The sequence below is a fragment of the Pleurodeles waltl genome, chromosome 6 (assembly GCF_031143425.1).
Source record: "Pleurodeles waltl isolate 20211129_DDA chromosome 6, aPleWal1.hap1.20221129, whole genome shotgun sequence".
Lineage (NCBI taxonomy): Eukaryota > Metazoa > Chordata > Amphibia > Caudata > Salamandridae > Pleurodeles > Pleurodeles waltl.
Genome location: NC_090445.1, coordinates 18,880,270 through 18,899,545, shown reverse-complemented (window position 1 = coordinate 18,899,545; position 19,276 = coordinate 18,880,270). Strand labels below are relative to the sequence as shown.

General features: G+C 51.7%; 1 protein-coding gene across 2 annotated transcripts in view; it reads right to left on the bottom strand.

Moving 5' to 3' along the window:
• HMCN2 (hemicentin 2) overlaps nt 1-19,276 on the bottom strand; it is an 816,728-nt gene that overhangs the window by 76,726 nt on the left and 720,726 nt on the right. For both annotated transcript variants that reach the window (XM_069237054.1, XM_069237056.1), the window contains 4 exons: nt 8,140-8,281; nt 6,132-6,273; nt 3,526-3,653; nt 1,086-1,256 (listed from right to left, as the gene is read on the bottom strand). In XM_069237054.1, coding sequence (XP_069093155.1) covers nt 1,086-1,256; nt 3,526-3,653; nt 6,132-6,273; nt 8,140-8,281 — 583 coding nt within the window. The remainder of the gene's footprint in view (nt 1-1,085; nt 1,257-3,525; nt 3,654-6,131; nt 6,274-8,139; nt 8,282-19,276) is intronic.

Here is a 19,276-nt window from a genome sequence, read left to right as displayed (position 1 = left end):
AGTAATGCTGCCTCTACTGACTTATGGTGGCTTTGTACTCTATATTAATAGCAAACATTCATAAAGGTGCAAGCATTCCTGAGATCACAAACCTTCTGGAAAGTCTTTGTTGTTAAAGAAAGCTGCATGGCCACATCCCAAAATCTCGAACTCTCTATAAGTTCCTCATTCTTAAAGAAAGTTGCATGCCCATCATTCCAAGATCTAGAACTCTCTATAAGTTCCTTGTTCTTAAAGAAAGTTGTATGTGCACATCCCCAGATCTCGAACTCTCTATAAGGGCCATATGTACAAACACATTTTCCCATTGACACAGAATAGGAAAAACCCTTTGCTACATCTGGCCCTAAGTCCCTTGTTGTTAATGAAAGTTGCATGTGCACATCCCGAGATCTCGAACTTTCTATAAGTTTCTCGTTCTTAAAGAAAGTTGCAAGTGCATCATTCCAAGGTCTTGAACTCCCTATAAGTTCCTTGTTCTTAAAAAAAGTTAGATGCCCACATCCCAAGATCTTGAAATTCCTTGTTCTTAAAGAAAGTTAGATGCCCACATCCCAAGATCTCGAACTTTCCATAAGTTCCTCATTCTTAAAGAAAGTTGCATGTGCACATCCCGAGATCTCGCACTCTCTATAAGTTCCTCGTTCTTAAAGAAAGTTGCATGCCCATCATTCCAAGATCTCGAACTCTCTATAAGTTCCTTGTTCTTAACGAAAGTTGCATGCCCACATCCCAAGATCTCGCACTCTCTATTAATTACTTGTGCTTAAAGAAAGTTGAATGTGCACATCCCAAGATCTCAAACTCTATAAATTCCTCGTTCTTAAAGAAAGTTGCATGCATATTACATCATCGCAAACATTATTCAAATGGAGCTGCATGTTATTATGACATCACAATCAAACATTCAAGAAACCACATTATGACATCTGAAAAATTGTATTGCAGCTACCCATGTATTATGATATCACACTCGGCGAGCTGCATAAATATGACATTGCAATCAAACCTTCTTCAAGAGAAGTTACATGTGCATGCGGATATCAGCACAGTGCACCATTCTCAGAGGTCAGCTTGCTTCATACCTGGGCATGGCGAGAGAAAGCAGCTTCTGGACTCGGTGTGCCGGCCTGGGCAAGGCTGACCTCCATTCGCTGGCACAGGGTTATTGCACAGCCGGGTTCTCTGCTGGACACCTTGGCTGCAGGTCTGGCTGCAGGGTCCCCAGTCTGACCAATCTGAAAATCCTCCATTAGCTGAAGAGTGAATATAGCACAGCCAGTGAGTTCATGAATCAAATGATGGAGGGGGGGGGGGCACCTAAGACGCGGTGGGCTTGGGGACCATAGGGAGTCAAACAGATGCCTTGACCCAGAGTTGGCCACCACTTCCTAGCCACTTCCTTTGTGTTTTTTTAAAAACAACTTTATAAAGTTTCAAACAGTTTGGCACATTGGTACAATCACTATGGGGGTCATTCTGACCCTGGCGGCCGGTGACCGCCAGGGTCACCGACCACGGGAGCACCGCCAACAGGCTGGCGGTGCTCCCAAGGGCATTCTGACCGTGGCGGTTCAGCCGCGGTCAGAAAGGGTAAACCGGCGGTCTTCCGCCGGTTTAGCGCTGCCCCATTGAATCCGCGCTCCGCCGCCATGGGGATTCAGACACCCCCTACCGCCATCCTGTTCATGGCGGGAAACCCGCCATGAACAGGATGGCGGTAGGGGGTGCCGCGGGGCACTGTGCCAATGGCATGGGCACTGCAGGGGCCCCCATAAGAGGGCCCCACAAAGTATTTCAGTGTCTGCTTTGCAGACACTGAAATACGCGACGGGTGCAACTGCACCCGTCGCACCCCTGCAACTACGCCGGCTCAATTCTGAGCCGGCGTCCTCGTTGCAGGGGCATTTCCGCTGGGCCGGCAGGCGCTCTTGTGGAGAGCGCCTGCCGGCCCAGCGGAAATGTTTGAATGGCCGCCGCGGTCTTTTGACCGCGGTGCGGTCATTTGCCGGCGGGACCTTGGCGGACGGCCTCCGCCGTCCGCCAAGGTCTGAATCAGGCCCATAATTACATTACGTGTAATGAATTCTATGCATCACTTTTAATAATTATTGATATGTAATAAAATATTTTTGTTACTTTAGGTGGGAGTTTTTTCTTTAATTTAAACATCAGAATTGTTTTTAAATGTAATATATTTTAAAATATTTAATTCACAAGTTAATAGTGCTGTAGCATTTTATATTTTGTTCTACATTAAAAATAAATATATAAAACTAATTTACATGTATTTTTAATATAAAAAATGTTTACTAATTTCTCAAAAAGTTTAGGAAACTTTTTTAGTTTTCGCTGTACCATAGGGAGATCTCCAGCCTGACTGAGGAACTGCACTGTCCGTGCCGTACATGGAGTCTAAACAAATCACGTTCGGACCCAATTGCAATGCTTGATCAGGTGTGCGCTAAAAGCTGATCCCCTCCACCTACTGTCAATCACTACTGTGCTAACACCTGCCCCATCGCATGCACAGTGCACACCACAAGGACACACAGCTGCCCTGTCCTCCCGCAGTCACAAACACGCGTGCCATTGTCTTAGGCTGTTGCCCTGGCTTCATCTCACTGCTCATACTGCCCGCTGCAAACACTGCTTACCCTTGTCGTTTTCACTCTTTCTGTGATACAGTTCCTACCTCTGTCCTATTTCTAAATGTATCGTGTAAGGGGCTACTCAGTATCCCTAGGAGCTAGGTAGGATAAACAAACAACACACCAGATGGTCCTTGAGGGGATCTATGAGCCTAGACGTCCATATTCCATACTTAATATTTACAATCAATTTACAGAGGATAAGATAACTTATAAAAATGAATTTATTTATAAGAAAGATAATCCTTTGTACGTCTAACTTCTAACCTGAATCAAAATGGTTTGCAATCTGTAGGAGTCTCCTACAATTACCTCTGTTCTGATGATGATCCTTTTCAAAATTGCTTTATGGGTCGAAATGTGGACAATTTGATACATTGGACTGGTTCTCGAAAGAATTTAACTAAATAATAGCAGCACTTTCACGCTTGAGTGTGGTCCATCTCACTTGTATGTTTCCACCAGTCATTGGTTCATATCTGCACTGTACGCAGAACCTGCGCACCCTTGTCCTGCTTCATCGCTTTCACTGCGCCAAGTCACTTTCAGGAGCACCTTCGATCGCTAAATGCAGCACATCACTGATTTATATATATTTGATTTTTTCTTTATTCTTAGGTTCTAAACCCAAATACAGTCTAAGTGGAACCAGTCAGCCGGGCCAGAATTACCGAATGGTTCCCTATGAAGCGTACTACTCGTCTCGCTCGTCCGACCCCAAGTAAGTCAAGAGTAGGTGAGCCAGGGGCTGTCCTTGCTCCTGATAGGATCTGCTGAAGGTTTATCCCCTGGAGTTCTCCTATCCCTATTGATCCAGCTGTTGAATCCCATCCCCTTACCACTCTCCTGGTCACATACTGCTCTGACCACGTACCGAAGATCTTGAGTTCCATGCTCCGCCGGTCCGCGCCAGCAGGGTTCGAGGCCGTGCACAGGTAATATCCAGAATCCTGAATGTGGGCAGGGTGAATCCTCAAGGACCCATCAGGAAGGAACGCGAACCTGAGGAAGAGCCATAGCGAGAAGAGGGATGCAAGGAAGGGGAGCAGGGCGGAGAGGATGCACCATAAAACAGGGATGGGGAGACAGAGAGAGAGAGAGAGAGAGGGAGCGAGAGAGGAATGAGAGAGGGAGCGAGAGAGGGAGAGAGAGGGAGTGAGGGGGATAGAGAGAGAGAGAAAGACATAGAGACGGAGAGGTATAGATATATATATATATATATATATATATATAGAGAGAGAGAGAGAGAGAGAGACAAGGAGAGGAAGAGAGAGAGAGAGAGAGGGGAGGGAATGAGAGGGAAAGAAGGAGAGAGAAAGGGAGAGAAAGAGGCAGAGAGGGAGAGAGAGAGAGAGAGAGAAAGAGAGAGAGGGGGAGCAAGAGAGGGAGCGAGAGAAGGCGTGAGAGAGAGAGAGGGAGAGAGAGGAGCGAGAGAGAGAGCAGAGAGGAATGAGAGAGAGGGAGCAAGAGAGGGAGAGAGAGAGGGATTGAGGGGGAGAGAGAGAGAGAAAGACATAGAGACAGAGAGGTATATACATATATATATATAGAGAGAGAGAGAGAGAGAGAGAGAGACAAGGAGAGGAAGAGAGAGAGAGAGAGAGGGGAGGGAAAGAGAGAGAGGGAAAGAAGGAGAGAGAAAGGGAGAGAAAGAGGCAGAGAGGGAGAGAGAGAGAGAGAGAAAGAGAGAGAGGGGGAGCAAGAGAGGGAGCGAGAGAGGGAATGAGAGAGAGAGAGAGAGAGAGAGGAGGAGCGAGAGAGGGAGCAGAGAGGAATGAGAGAGAGGGAGCAAGATAGGGAGAGAGAGAGGGAGTGAGGGGGAGAGAGAGAGGGGATAGAGAGAGAGAGAAAGACATAGAGACGGAGAGGTATAAATATATATATATATATATATATATATATATATATACAGAGAGAGAGAGAGAGCAAGAGAGAGAGAGGAGGGAAAGAGAGAGAGGGAAAGAAGGAGAGAGAAAGGGAGAGATAGAGGCACAGAGGGAGAGAGAGCGAGATGGAGAGAAAGAGGGAGTGAGAGAGAGAGGGAGGGAGCGAGGGAGAGAGAGAGGAAGAGAGAGAGGGAGCGAGAGAAGAAGACCAGGGAGAAAGAGAGAGAGCGAGAGAATGAGAAAGAGAGGAAAGGAGAGAGAGAGAAAGAGGTAGGGAGAGAAGGAGAGAAAGGGAGAGGGAATAGAGAGAGAGGGAGAGAGAGAAAGAGAAAGAGAGAGATAAAGGGAGAGAGAGAGGGAGCAAGAGAGGAAGGTGGGAGAGAGAGAGGGGGCAGGAGAGAGAGAGGGCGGTGGGAGAGAGACAGGGAGTGGGAGAGGGAGAGAGAGAGAGGGAAAGAGGGAGAGAATGAGAGAGAGAGGGAGAGAGAGATGGAGAGGGAGAGAGGGAGAGAGATAGAGAGAGAGAGAGGGGGAGGGGAAGAGGGAAAGAGGGAGGGAGAGAGGGAGAGAAAGAGGTAGAAAGGGAGAGATGGACAGAAAGTGAGGGGGAGAAAGGGAGAGAGAGAGAAAAGGGGAGAGAGAGAGAGAGAAAGAGAGTGACACGGGGAGAGAGAAGCAGAGAGGGAGAAAGAGGGGAAGTGAGAAAGGGAGAAGGAGAGAGAGAGAGAGAGAGAGCGAGAGAGAGAAAGAAAGAAAGAGGCAGAGAGGGAGAGAGAGGGAGAGAGGGAGAGAGGAGTGTGTTTGAAATAAAATAACATATTGACATTTGTTCAGATGACCAGAAGCCCACAGACCTCTTTGTGGGTCATTACAAGTTTGGCAGACGGAAACATCTGACCGCCAAACTTCAGACGAGGAGACCGCCACGGTGCTGGCGGTCTCCGCACTGGCCACATTACGACTTTCCCACTGGGCTGACTGGGTTACCGTCTATCAGCCCAGTGGGAAAGGTTTGGCAGCATTGTTCCCGGCTCATAATTGAGCTGGTGGTCATGCTGCCGCACGCAGGGTGCACTAGCAGACAGTGAGCATCTCAAGGGGGCTGGGCAGGCGGAGCCTTGCATCGCCCAGGCAATGGGCAGTGCAGGGGCCTCCCTTGGGGACCCTGCACTTGTCTCTGCCAGCCTTTTCATTGCAGTCAGACCGCCATGAAAAAGCTGGTGGGGAATAAGGTTGTAATCAGCAGGGCAGCTCTGACTTCAGCGCCGCCCTGGCTAATCACAACCAAGACTGCCGTTTTCCCGTCGGGATCAGAGATCACTAGGGTCGTAATGTGACAGCCAGACCACCACAGCCGCCGCGTCCAACTGCCACCGCAAGTCTGGCTGTCTTGAGACCACCAGACTCTGAATTAGGCCCATTGTCTTATTTTGTCCCCTGTAACCTTCTTCACTCCCACCCTTAACACTTCTACTTTGGACTTAGTTGGAAAGTATAAAATAAAAGGCAGGTAGACATGTCTCAATCCCTCACAAACAGGAGCCGGCTCCAGAAGAAGATCCCTGCACGCCACCCCTCCCTATCAACTCCTTACCTAGTACTCTCCTTCAGTTCATGGTCATCCTTCCGCCAGGTCACTGTGGGTTGGGGGGAGCCCTCCGCCCTGCAGGGGAGCTCAGCAGTCTGGTTCACAGGCAGCCGCAGGATAGAGGGTCTCGGCTGGATAAAGGGGGCCACTGGAAAGGATGAGAAGGAGCCACTGGTGAGGCTAAGCCAGGTGTGTGATCGTGTGTGTAAACATGTGGACCATATGGACACAGGTACCTGCATATATGTGTACCTGTCCCTACGTGTGCACACTTGTGCAGGTGTGTACTTGTGAGCGCACACGCCTGTCTAGAACCCCATGCCACTCATGCTATGACAGATTCCACAAACAGATAACTGTAAATCAGGTCACCAGAACAGATATGAAATCTTTAAAACACCTATCATTACCGATTATTACGTAATCACTGGAAATTTACCCTTTAACTCCATTCCTACCAATTTGGGTGCTAACGCTAAGTCACATGGCCATCTTAATGCCTCTCTGAAGTTTTGTCACTGTAAAAGTTGTATATTCCCTCACTATGAGTTTGTCAGAATAGGGTGGGGTATTTACCATTTGTGTTAAATACTATTACCGCAGGGTGAGGTATTTGCCACATGTGGTAAATACCTTCTATTCTGAGTTTTATAAAAGGAAGCTGGCGTATAAGAAGCAGGATTGGTTTTTAACACATCAAATTCTGCATGTTTTGCCTTTTTCTCTGGGCTTTTTCACAAGGGTGTGATAATTATCGTATAACTCATAATTCTCATCCCTGTGCAAACGTGTGTGCACAGCGGCTGGAATTGAGCCCTTAACGCATAATGAGGGTCTATTTGAGCAGGGTGCTTCACAGAGCCTAGGGGTGTAGGAGAATAGAGAGCACACACTCTCACCTTGTTAAGGGGGAAGATGGGAGATCTGGGGTCAGGAAAAGAGGATTGATGAAGCTGATGGACGCAGGAAGGAAGGAACACTCCTTCCACTTTTAGTTCCCAGGACTCCGGCAGTGAGAGCGGTGAATGGAAGAGGGAAGGTTCGAGTTCCTAGGCAGGAAATATCCCTGGCCAATAGACGCTGAGAAGACATGGTTAAATCTATTTCGTCTGTGCTGAATGAGCAATCGCAGAGTAATCTTTAAGTTAATCTCTACTGGGACCACAACTTTACCACCACACTTTGGGCACCATTATGAGTTTGGTGGACAGAAAACTCTGTTCGCCAAACTCCCGACAGGGTGGCAGCCGCCTATGCGGCGACCTCCCTGTCGACATCCCTGCTGGAGCTATTATGGGTTTCCTAAGTTTCCGTCCCCCACTGGCCTAGCAGGAAACAGCCTACAGCACTGTCTCTGGCTCGTAAGCGAGCCGGCAGCAATGCTGTCGCCTGCAGGGTGCACCAGCACCCTCACAATGTTCACTGTCGGCTTTAACATTGCGACAGTGCTGGGCCGGGGGGCCCTGCATTGCCCATGACAAGTGCATGGGCAGTGCAGGGGCCCCCGTGGCCCCTGCACCTGTTCTACGCCAGCCTCATGAAACCGCTGGTGGAGAAGGGCGTTGTAACCAGATTAGGACCTCTGCCACACCCAGACCGCCGGGATCCAACATCCTGGCCGAGCTGGCGGTTCCCTAGCGGTCCGACCACCAGAGTTGTAATGTGGCGGTCGGACCACCACCGCGACTCCACTCTTGTAAAGATACTACTTGTAAATCCGTTTGTGAATAGCAAACAATCGTAAACATACATGAAAGTCTAAGTTGGCTTTGTGAATTAGCCCCTACTTGCGGAGACTCCACACTCGTAAAGATACTATTTGTAAATCCCTTTGTGAATAGCAAACAATCGTAAACTTACATGGCCCACGGTGATTATCATTGCAGAAGGGGTTGACTGCGAAGACTAACTCAGGAGACTCAGCTACACGCACGTGGTAATGCACTGCTTCTCTTAAACCAGTACTTAGGATCACCAGTCGTCTGGTTTTATTTTCGATAGTGACGGCACTCACCTTGGATCTCCACGTGGAAGTGCAGGACAAGCCGCCCAATGGTGTTTCTAGCAATGCAGCTGTACTCGCCACTGTCCGACACCCTCAGACTGTGGATCTGCAGGAAGCGTCCGTTCACCAAGAACTGTGTGCGCCCATCAGCCTAGAATATGGCAGTGAAGAAATTCAGTGAGCGTGGAACCAGCGGCGTTGTAGTTCTGTAACCACTGAGTACTGCAGCAGTGTGAGCGCAGGGCAGCAGTGAAATATCCGCTGTGTGCAGACAAGACTACAGTGAGATCCCCAGCAGTGTGCAAGCAGTATTACAGTGTGATCCCCAGCAGTGTGCGAGCAGTATTACAGTGTGATCCCCAGCAGTGTGCGAGCAGTATTACAGTGTGATCCCCAGCAGTGTGCGAGCAGTATTACAGTGTGATCCCCGAGCAGTGTGCGAGCAGTATTACAGTGTGATCCCCGAGCAGTGTGCGAGCAGTGATCCCCAGCAGTGTGCAAGCAGTATTACAGTGTGATCCCCAGCAGTGTGCGAGCAGTATTACAGTGAGATCCCCAAGCAGTGTGCGAGCAGTATTACAGTGTGATCACCGAGCAGTGTGCGAGCAGTGATCCCCAGCAGTGTGCGAGCAGTATTACAGTGTGATCCCCGAGCAGTGTGCGAGCAGTATTACAGTGAGATCCCCAGCAGTGTGCGAGCAGTATTACAGTGAGATCCCCGAGCAGTGTGCGAGCAGTATTACAGTGAGATCCCTGAGCAGTGTGCGAGCAGTATTACAGTGTGATCCCCCAGCAGTGTGCGAGCAGTATTACAGTGAGATCCCCAGCAGTGTGCGAGCAGTATTACAGTGAGATCCCCGAGCAGTGTGCGAGCAGTATTACAGTGAGATCCCTGAGCAGTGTGCGAGCAGTATTACAGTGTGATCCCCCAGCAGTGTGCGGGCAAAATTACAGTGAGATCCCCCAGCAGCAAACAGGAAGGACAGCAAGGGATTAACAGTAGTTTGCACATAGCATAGAATGAGATTCCCAGCAGAGCAGTGTGCTGGCAGGATAGGAGTGAGATCCCCCAGCAGCATGCAGGAAGACAGCATGAGATTAACAGCAGTGTGCACACAGTAAAGAATGAGATCCCCAGCAGTGTGCTGGAAAGATAGGAGTGAGATCCCCCAGCAGTAAACAGGGGGGACAGTATGGGGTTAACAGCAGTCTGCACATAGCAAAGAATGAGATCCCCGGCAGTGTGTGGGCAGGATAGGAGTGAGATCCCCCAGCAGCATACAGGGAGGCCAGCACAGGATTAACAGCAGTCTACAAATCGCACAGAATGAGATCCCCAGCAGTGTGTGGGCAGGATAGGAGTGAGCTCTCCCAGCTGGATAGAGTGAGGACAGCATGTGATTTACACCAGTCTGCGCATAGCATAGAATGAGATCCCCAGCAGTGTGCAGGCAGGATAGTCATGCAATCCACAGCATTGTGTAGACAGGAGAGAAATGCAATATGCAGAAGTGTGTAGGCAGGAGAGGCATGCAATCTGCAGCAGTGCGAAGGCAGAAGAATCATGAACAAGTAGTGCTTGGGGCAGAAATGTCACACAAGCCACAGCAGTGTGTGGACAGGATAGTCATGCAATCCGCAGCAGTGTGCAGGCAGGAGAATCATGCAATACCAGCAGTCTGCAGGCAGGATAATCATGCAATATGGAGCAGTGTGCATGCAGGAAAGTCATGCAATCTGCAGCAGTTTGCAGGCAGTGGAGTCATGCAATATGCAGCAGCGTGCTGGCAGAAAAGTCATGCAATACGCAGCACTGTGCAGGCAGGAGATTCATGCAATCTGCAGCAGTGACGGAGCAGGAGAACCATGAAATCTTCAGTAGTGCCTAAGGAAGAAATGTCTTGCAATCAGCGGCAGTGTGGGGAGAGGAAGGTCTTGCAATCAGCAGCAGTGTGCAGAGAGGAGAGTCTTGCAATCTGCAGAAGTGTGCAGAGAGGAGAGTCTTGCAATCTGAAGCAGTTTGTAGAGAGGAGGGTCTTGCAATCAGCAGCAGTGTGCGGACAGGAGAGTCTTGCAATCTGCTGCAGCGTGCGGAGAGGAGGGTCTTGCAATCCGCAGCAGTGTGCGGAGAGGAGAGTCTTGCCATCTGCAGCACTGTGTGGAGAGGAGGGTCTTGCAGTCCGCAGCAGTGTGTGGAGAGGAGAGTCTTGCCATCTGCAGTAGGGTGCGGAGAGGAGGGTCTTGCAATCCGCAGCAGTGTGCGGAGAGCAGAGTGTTGCAATCTGCAGCAGTGTGCGGAGAGGAGAGTCTTGCAATCAGCAGCAGTGTGCAGAGAGGAGAGTCTTTCAATCCACAGCAGTGTGCGGAGAGCAGAGTCTTGCAATCAGCAGCAGTGTGCGGAAAGGAGAGTCTTGCAATCTGCAGCAGTGTGCAGAGAGGAGGGTCTTGCAATCTGCAGCAGTGTGCAGAGAGGAGGGTCTTGCAATCCGCAGCAGTGTGCGGAGAGCAGAGTCTTGCAATCCGCAGCACAGTGCGGAGAGGAGAGTCTTGCAATCAGCAGCAGTGTGCAGAGAGGAGAGTCTTGCAATCTGCAGCAGTGTGCAGAGAGGAGAGTCTTGCAATCTGCAGCAGTGTGCAGAGAGGAGGGTCTTGCAACCCGCAGCAGTGTACAGAGAGGAGAGTCTTGCAATCTGCAGCAGTGTGCAGAGAGGAGAGTCTTGCAATCAGCAGCAGTGTGCGGAGAGGAGAGTCTTGCAATCTGCAGCTGTGTGTGGAGAGGAGAGTCTTGCAATCTGCAGCAGTGTGCAGAGACGAGGGTCTTGCAATCCGCAGCAGTATGCGGAGAGGAGAGTCTTGCAATCCGCAGCAGTGTGCGGAGAGCAGAGTGTTGCAATCTGCAGCAGTGTGCGGAGAGGAGAGTCTTGCAATCAGCAGCAGTGTGCGGAGAGGAGAGTCTTGCAATCTGTAGCAGTGTGCAAAGAGGAGAGTCTTGCAATCTGTAGCAGTGTGCAGAGAGGAGGGCCTTGCAATCCACAGCAGTGTGCGGACAGGAGAGTCTTGCAATCAGCAGCAGTGTGCGGAGAGGAGGGTCTTGCAATCCACAGCAGTGTGCGGAGAGGAGAGTCTTGCAATCCGCAGCAGTGTGCGGAGAGAAGAGTCTTGCAATCAGCAGCAGTGTGCGGAGAGGAGAGTCTTGCAATCCACTGCAGTGTGCAGAGGGGAGATGTAGGAAGTTGGCTCTGTATGTGCTATTTCAAAGTAAGGAATAGCATGCACAGGGTCCAAGGGTTCCCCTTAGAGGTAAAATAGTGGTAAAAATAGATAATACTAATGCTCTATTTTGTGGTAGTGTGGTCGAGCAGTAGGCTTATCCAAGGAGTAGTGTTAAGCATTTGTTGTACATCCACATAGACAATAAATGAGGTACACACACTCAGAGACAAATCCAGCCAATAGGTTTTGTTATAGAAAAATATCTTTTCTTAGTTTATTTTAAGAACCACAGGTTCAAATTTAGCATGTAATATCTTGTTTGAAAGGTATTGCAGGTAAGTACATTAGGAACTTTGAATCATTTCAATTGCATGTATATTTTTCAAGTTATTCACAAATAGCTACTTTAAAAGTGGACACTTTTCACAGTTCCTGGGGGAGGTAAGTTTTTGTTAGTTTTACCAGGTAAGTAAGACACTTACAGGGTTCAGTTCTTGGTCCAAGGTAGCCCACCGTTGGGGGTTCAGAGCAACCCCAAAGTTACCACACCAGCAGCTCAGGGCCGGTCAGGTGCAGAGTTCAAAGTGGTGCCCAAAACGCATAGGCTTCAATGGAGAGAAGGGGGTGCCCCGGTTCCGGTCTGCTTGCAGGTAAGTACCCGCGTCTTCGGAGGGCAGACCAGGGGGGTTTTGTAGGGCACCGGGGGGGACACAAGCCCTCACAGAAATTTCACCCTCAGCGGCGCGGGGGCGGCCGGGTGCAGTGTTAGAACAAGCGTCGGGTTCGCAATGTAAGTCAATGAGAGATCAAGGGATCTCTTCAGCGCTGCAGGCAGGCAAGGGGGGGCTTCCTCGGGGAAACCTCCACTTGGGCAAGGGAGAGGGACTCCTGGGGGTCACTTCTGCAGTGAAAGTCCGGTCCTTCAGGTCCTGGGGGCTGCGGGTGCAGGGTCTTTTCCAGGCGTCGGGACTTAGGTTTCAGAGGGTCGCGGTCAGGGGAAGCCTCGGGATTCCCTCTGCAGGCGGCGCTGTGGGGGATCAGGGGGGACAGGTTTTGGTACTCACAGTCGTAGAGTAGTCCGGGGGTCCTCCCTGAGGTGTTGGTTCTCCACCAGCCGAGTCGGGGTCGCCGGGTGCAGTGTTGCAAGTCTCACGCTTCTTGCGGGGAGATTGCAGGGGTCTTTTAAAGCTGCTCCTTTGGATAAAGTTGCAGTCTTTTTGGAGCAGGTCCGCTGTCCTCAGGAGTTTCTTGTCGTCGTCGAAGCAGGGCAGTCCTCAGAGGATTCAGAGGTCGCTGGTCCCTTTGGAAGGCGTCGCTGGAGCAGAGTTCTTTGGAAGGCAGGAGACAGGCCGGTGAGTTTCTGGAGCCAAGGCAGTTGTTGTCTTCTGGTCTTCCTCTGCAGGGGTTTTCAGCTAGGCAGTCCTTCTTCTTGTTGTTGCAGGAATCTAATTTTCTAGGGTTCAGGGTAGCCCTTAAATACTAAATTTAAGGGCGTGTTTAGGTCTGGGGGGTTAGTAGCCAATGGCTACTAGCCCTGAGGGTGGGTACACCCTCTTTGTGCCTCCTCCCAAGGGGAGGGGGTCACAATCCTAACCCTATTGGGGGAATCCTCCATCTGCAAGATGGAGGATTTCTAAAAGTTAGAGTCACCTCAGCTCAGGACACCTTAGGGGCTGTCCTGACTGGCCAGTGACTCCTCCTTGTTGCTTTCTTTGTTCCCTCCAGCCTTGCCGCCAAAAGTGGGGGCCGTGGCCGGAGGGGGCGGGCAACTCCACTAAGCTGGAGTGCCCTGCTGGGCTGTGACAAAGGGGTGAGCCTTTGAGGCTCACCGCCAGGTGTTACAGCTCCTGCCTGGGGGAGGTGTTAGCATCTCCACCCAGTGCAGGCTTTGTTACTGGCCTCAGAGTGACAAAGGCACTCTCCCTATGGGGCCAGCAACATGTCTCTAGTGTGGCAGGCTGCTGGAACTAGTCAGCCTACACAGACAGTCGGTTAAGTTTCAGGGGGCACCTCTAAGGTGCCCTCTGGGGTGTATTTTGCAATAAAATGTACACTGGCATCAGTGTGCATTTATTGTGCTGAGAAGTTTGATACCAAACTTCCCAGTTTTCAGTGTAGCCATTATGGTGCTGTGGAGTTCGTGTTTGACAAACTCCCAGACCATATACTCTTATGGCTACCCTGCACTTACAATGTCTAAGGTTTTGTTTAGACACTGTAGGGGTACCATGCTCATGCACTGGTACCCTCACCTATGGTATAGTGCACCCTGCCTTAGGGCTGTAAGGCCTGCTAGAGGGGTGACTGACCTATACTTGCATAGGCAGTGAGAGGCTGGCATGGCACCCTGAGGGGAGTGCCATGTCGACTTACTCGTTTTGTTCTCACTAGCACACACAAGCTGGCAAGCAGTGTGTCTCTGCTGAGTGAGAGGTCTCCAGGGTGGCATAAGACATGCTGCAGCCCTTAGAGACCTTCCTTGGCATCAGGGCCCTTGGTACTAGAAGTACCAGTTACAAGGGACTTATCTGGATGCCAGGGTCTGCCAATTGTGGATACAAAAGTACAGGTTAGGGAAAGAACACTGGTGCTGGGGCCTGGTTAGCAGGCCTCAGCACACTTTCAATTGTAAACATAGCATCAGCAAAGGCAAAAAGTCAGGGGGCAACCATGCCAAGGAGGCATTTCCTTACAGGAGAGTCTTGCAATCTGCAGCAGTGTGCAGAGAGGAGGGTCTTGCAATCCGCAGCAGTGTGCAGAGAGGAGGGTCCTGCAATCAGCAGCAGTGTGCGGAGAGGAGAGTCTTGCAATCAGCAGCAGTGTGCGGAGAGGAGGGTCTTGCAATCCGCAGCAGTGTGCAGAGAGGAGAGTCTTTCAATCAGCAGCAGTGTACAGAGAGGAGAGTCTTGCAATCTGCAGCAGTGTGCAGAGAGGAGAGTCTTGCAATCAGCAGCAGTGTGCCGGGAGGAGAGTCTTGCAATCTGCAGCTGTGTGTGGAGAGGAGAGTCTTGCAATCTGCAGCAGTGTGCAGAGAGGAGGGTCTTGCAATCCGCAGCAGTATGCGGAGAGGAGAGTCTTGCAATCCGCAGCAGTGTGCGGAGAGCAGAGTGTTGCAATCTGCAGCAGTGTGCGGAGAGGAGATTCTTGCAATCAGCAGCAGTGTGCGGAGAGGAGAGTCTTGCAATCTGTAGCAGTGTGCAAAGAGGAGAGTCTTGCAATCTGTAGCAGTGTGCAGAGAGGAGGGCCTTGCAATCCACAGCAGTGTGCGGAGAGGAGAGTCTTGCCATCTGCAGCAGGGTGCGGAGAGGAGGGTCTTGCAATCCGCAGCAGTGTGCGGAGAGCAGAGTGTTGCAATCTGCAGCAGTGTGCGGAGAGGAGAGTCTTGCAATCAGCAGCAGTGTGCAGAGAGGAGAGTCTTTCAATCCGCAGCAGTGTGCGGAGAGCAGAGTCTTGCAATCAGCAGCAGTGTGCGGAAAGGAGAGTCTTGCAATCTGCAGCAGTGTGCAGAGAGGAGGGTCTTGCAATCCGCAGCAGTGTGCAGAGAGGAGGGTCTTGCAATCCGCAGCAGTGTGCGGAGAGCAGAGTCTTGCAATCCGCAGCAGAGTGCGGAGAGGAGAGTCTTGCAATCAGCAGCAGTGTGAGGAGAGGAGAGTCTTGCAATCTGCAGCAGTGTGCAGAGAGGAGAGTCTTGCAATCTGCAGCAGTGTGCAGAGAGGAGAGTCTTGCAATCTGCAGCAGTGTGCAGAGAGGAGAGTCTTGCAATCTGCAGCAGTGTGCAGAGAGGAGGGTCTTGCAACCCGCAGCAGTGTACAGAGAGGAGAGTCTTGCAATCTGCAGCAGTGTGCAGAGAGGAGAGTCTTGCAATCAGCAGCAGTGTGCGGAGAGGAGAGTCTAGCAATCTGCAGCTGTGTGTGGAGAGGAGAGTCTTGCAGTCTGCAGCAGTGTGCAGAGAGGAGGGTCTTGCAATCCGCAGCAGCATGCGGAGAGGAGAGTCTTGCAATCCGCAGCAGTGTGCGGAGAGCAGAGTGTTGCAATCTGCAGCAGTGTGCGGAGAGGAGAGTCTTGCAATCAGCAGCAGTGTGCGGAGAGGAGAGTCTTGCAATCTGTAGCAGTGTGCAAAGAGGAGAGTCTTGCAATCTGTAGCAGTGTGCAGAGAGGAGGGCCTTGCAATCCACAGCAGTGTGCGGAGAGGAGAGTCTTGCCATCTGCAGCAGTGTGCGGAGAGGAGGGTCTTGCAATCCGCAGCAGTGTGCGGAGAGCAGAGTGTTGCAATTAGCAGCAGTGTGCAGAGAGGAGAGTCTTGCAATCTGAAGCAGTGTTGGGAGAGGAGGGTCTTGCAATCCGCAGCAGTGTGCGGAGAGGAGAGTCTTGCAATCCACAGCAGTGTGCGGAGAGGAGAGTCTTGCAATTAGCAGCAGTGTGCAGAGAGGAGAGTCTTGCAATCTGAAGCAGTGTGCGGAGAGAAGAGTCTTGCAATCCACAGCAGTGTGCAGAGAGAAGAGTCTTGCAATCCGCAGCAGTGTGCAGAGAGAAGAGTCTTGCAATCAGCAGCAGTATGCAGAGAGGAGAGTCTTGCAATCAGCAGCAGTGTGCGGAGAGGAGGGTCTTGCAATCCACAGCAGTGTGCGGAGAGGAGAGTCTTGCAAACCGCAGCAGTGTGCGGAGAGAAGAGTCTTGCAATCAGCAGCAGTGTGCGGAGAGGAGAGTTTTGCAATCCACTGCAGTGTGCAGAGAGGAGAGTCTTGCAATCTGCAGCAGTGTGCAGAGAGGAGGGTCTTGCAATCCGCAGCAGTGTGCAGAGAGGAGGGTCCTGCAATCAGCAGCAGTGTGCGGAGAGGAGAGTCTTGCAATCAGCAGCAGTGTGCGGAGAGGAGGGTCTTCCAATCCGCAGCAGTGTGCAGAGAAGAGAGTCTTTCAATCAGCAGCAGTGTACAGAGAGGAGAGTCTTGCAATCTGCAGCAGTGTGCAGAGAGGAGAGTCTTGCAATCAGCAGCAGTGTGCAGAGAGGAGATTCTTGCAATCTGCAGCTGTGTGTGGAGAGGAGAGTCTTGCAATCTGCAGCAGTGTGCAGAGAGGAGGGTCTTGCAATCCACAGCAGTATGCGGAGAGGAGAGTCTTGCAATCCGCAGCAGTGTGCGGAGAGCAGAGTGTTGCAATCTGCAGCAGTGTGCGGAGAGGAGAGTCTTGCAATCAGCAGCAGTGTGCGGAGAGGAGAGTCTTGCAATCTGTAGCAGTGTGCAAAGAGGAGAGTCTTGCAATCTGTAGCAGTGTGCAGAGAGGAGGGCCTTGCAATCCACAGCAGTGTGCGGAGAGGAGAGTCTTGCCATATGCAGCAGTGTGCGGAGAGGAGGGTCTTGCAATCCGCAGCAGTGTGCGGAGAGCAGAGTGTTGCAATCTGCAGCAGTGTGCGGAGAGGAGAGTCTTGACATCTGCAGCAGTGTGCGGAGAGGAGTGTCTTGCAATCTGCAGCAGTGTTGGGAGAGGAGGGTCTTGCAATCTGCAGCAGTGTGCGGAGAGGAGAGTCTTGCAATCCACAGCAGTGTGCGGAGAGGGGAGTCTTGCAATTAGCAGCAGTGTGCAGAGAGGAGAGTCTTGCAATCTGAAGCAGTGTGCGGAGAGAAGAGTCTTGCAATCCACAGCAGTGTGCAGAGAGAAGAGTCTTGCAATCCGCAGCAGTGTGCAGAGAGGAGAGTCTTGCAATCAGCAGCAGTATGCAGAGAGGAGAGTCTTGCAATCAGCAGCAGTGTGCGGAGAGGAGGGTCTTGCAATCCACAGCAGTGTGCGGAGAGGAGAGTCTTGCAATCCGCAGCAGTGTGCGGAGAGAAGAGTCTTGCAATCAGCAGCAGTGTGCGGAGAGGAGAGTCTTGCAATCCACTGCAGTGTGCAGAGAGGAGAGTCTTGCAATCTGCAGCAGTGTGCAGAGAGGAGGGTCTTGCAATCTGCAGCAGTGTGCAGAGAGGAGGGTCCTGCAATCAGCAGCAGTGTGCGGAGAGGAGAGTCTTGCAATCTGCAGCAGTGTGCGGAGAGGAGGGTCTTGCAATCCGCAGCAGTGTGCAGAGAGGAGAGTCTTTCAATCAGCAGCAGTGTGCGGAGAGGAGAGTCTTGCCATCTGCACCAGTGTGTGGAGAGGAGAGTCATGCAATCCGCAGCAGTGTGCAGAGAGAAGAGCCTTGCAATCAGCAGCAGTGTGCAGAAAGGAGAGTCTTGCAATCCGCAGCAGTGTGCAGAGAGGAGAGTCTTGCAATCTGCAGCAGTGTGCGGAGAGGAGAGTCTTGCAATCAGCAGCAGTGTGCGGAGAGGAGAGTCTTGCAATCTGTAGCAGTGTGCACAGAAGTAGGGTCTTGAAATCAGCAGCAGTGTGCGGAGAGGAGGGTCTTACAGTCCGCAGCAGTGTGCGGAGAGGAGAGTCTTGCAATCAGCAGCAGTGTGTGGAGAGGAGAGTCTTGCAATCCGCAACAGTGTGCGGAGAGGAGGGTCTTGCAGTCCGCAGCAATGTGCGGAGAGGAGGGTCTTGCAGTCTGCAGCAGTATGCGGAGAGGAGGGTCTTGCAGTCCGCAGCAGTGAGCAGAGAGGAGAGTCTTGCAATCCGCAGCAGTGTGCGGAGAGGAGAGTCTTGCAATCAGCAGCAGTGTGCGGAGAGGAGAGTCTTGCAATCTGTAGCAGTGTGCACAGAAGAAGGGTCTTGAAATCAGCAGCAGTGTGCGGAGAGGAGGGTCTTACAGTCCGCAGCAGTGTGCGGAGAGGAGAGTCTTGCAATCAGCAGCAGTGTGTGGAGAGGAGAGTCTTGCAATCTGCAGCAGTGTGCAGAGAGGAGAGTCTTACAATCCGCAGCAGTGTGCGAAGAGGAGAGTCTTGCAATCCGCAGCAATGTGCACAGAGGTAGGGTCTTGCAATCAGCAGCAGTGTGCTGATAGGACGGTCTTGCAGTCCGCAGCAGTGTGCGGAGAGGAGGGTCTTGCAATCCGCAGCAGTGTGCGGAGAGGAGAGTCTTGCAATCTGCAGCAGTGTGCGGAAAGGAGGGTCTTGCAATCCGCAGCAGTGTGCGGAGAGGAGGGTCTTGCAATCCGCAGCAGTGTGCAGAGAGGAGAGTCTTGCAATCTACAGCAGTGTGCAGAGAGGAGGGTCTTGCAATCCACAGCAGTGTGCAGAGAGGAGGGTCCTGCAATCAGCAGCAGTGTGCGGACAGGAGAGTCTTGCAATCAGCAGCAGTGTGCGGAGAGGAGGGTCTTGCAATCCGCAGCAGTGTGCAGAGTTGAGAGTCTTTCAATCAGCAGCAGTGTGCGGAGAGGAGAGTCTTGCCATCTGCAGCGGTGTGTGGAGAGGAGAGTCTTGCAATCTGCAGCAGTGTGCAGAGAGGAGAGCCTTGCAATCAGCAGCAGTGTGCAGAGAGGAGAGTCTTGCAATCCCCAGCAGTGTGCAGAGAGGAGAGTCTTGCAATCCTCAGCAGTGTGCAGAGAGGAGAGTCTTGCAATCAGCAGCAGTGTGCGGAGAGGAGAGTCTTGCAATCTGCAGCAGTGTGCACAAAAGTAGGGTCTTGCAATCAGCAGCAGTGTGCGGAGAGGAGGGTCTTACAGTCCGCAGCAGTGTGCGGAGAGGAGAGTCTTGCAATCAGCAGCAGTGTGTGGAGAGGAGAGTCTTGCAATCCGCAACAGTGTGCGGAGAGGAGGGTCTTGCAGTCTGCAGCAGTGTGCGGAGAGGAGGGTCTTGCAGTCCACAGCAGTGTGCGGAGAGGAGAGGCTTGCAATCTGCAGCAGTGTGCGGAGAGGAGAGTCTTGCAATCCGAAGCAATGTGCACAGAGGTAGGGTCTTGCAATCAGCAGCAGTGTGCTGAGAGGACGGTCTTGCAGTCCGCAGCAGTGTGCGGAGAGGAGGGTCTTGCAATCCGCAGCAGTGTGCGGAGAGGAGAGTCTTGCAATCCGCAGCAGTGTGCGGA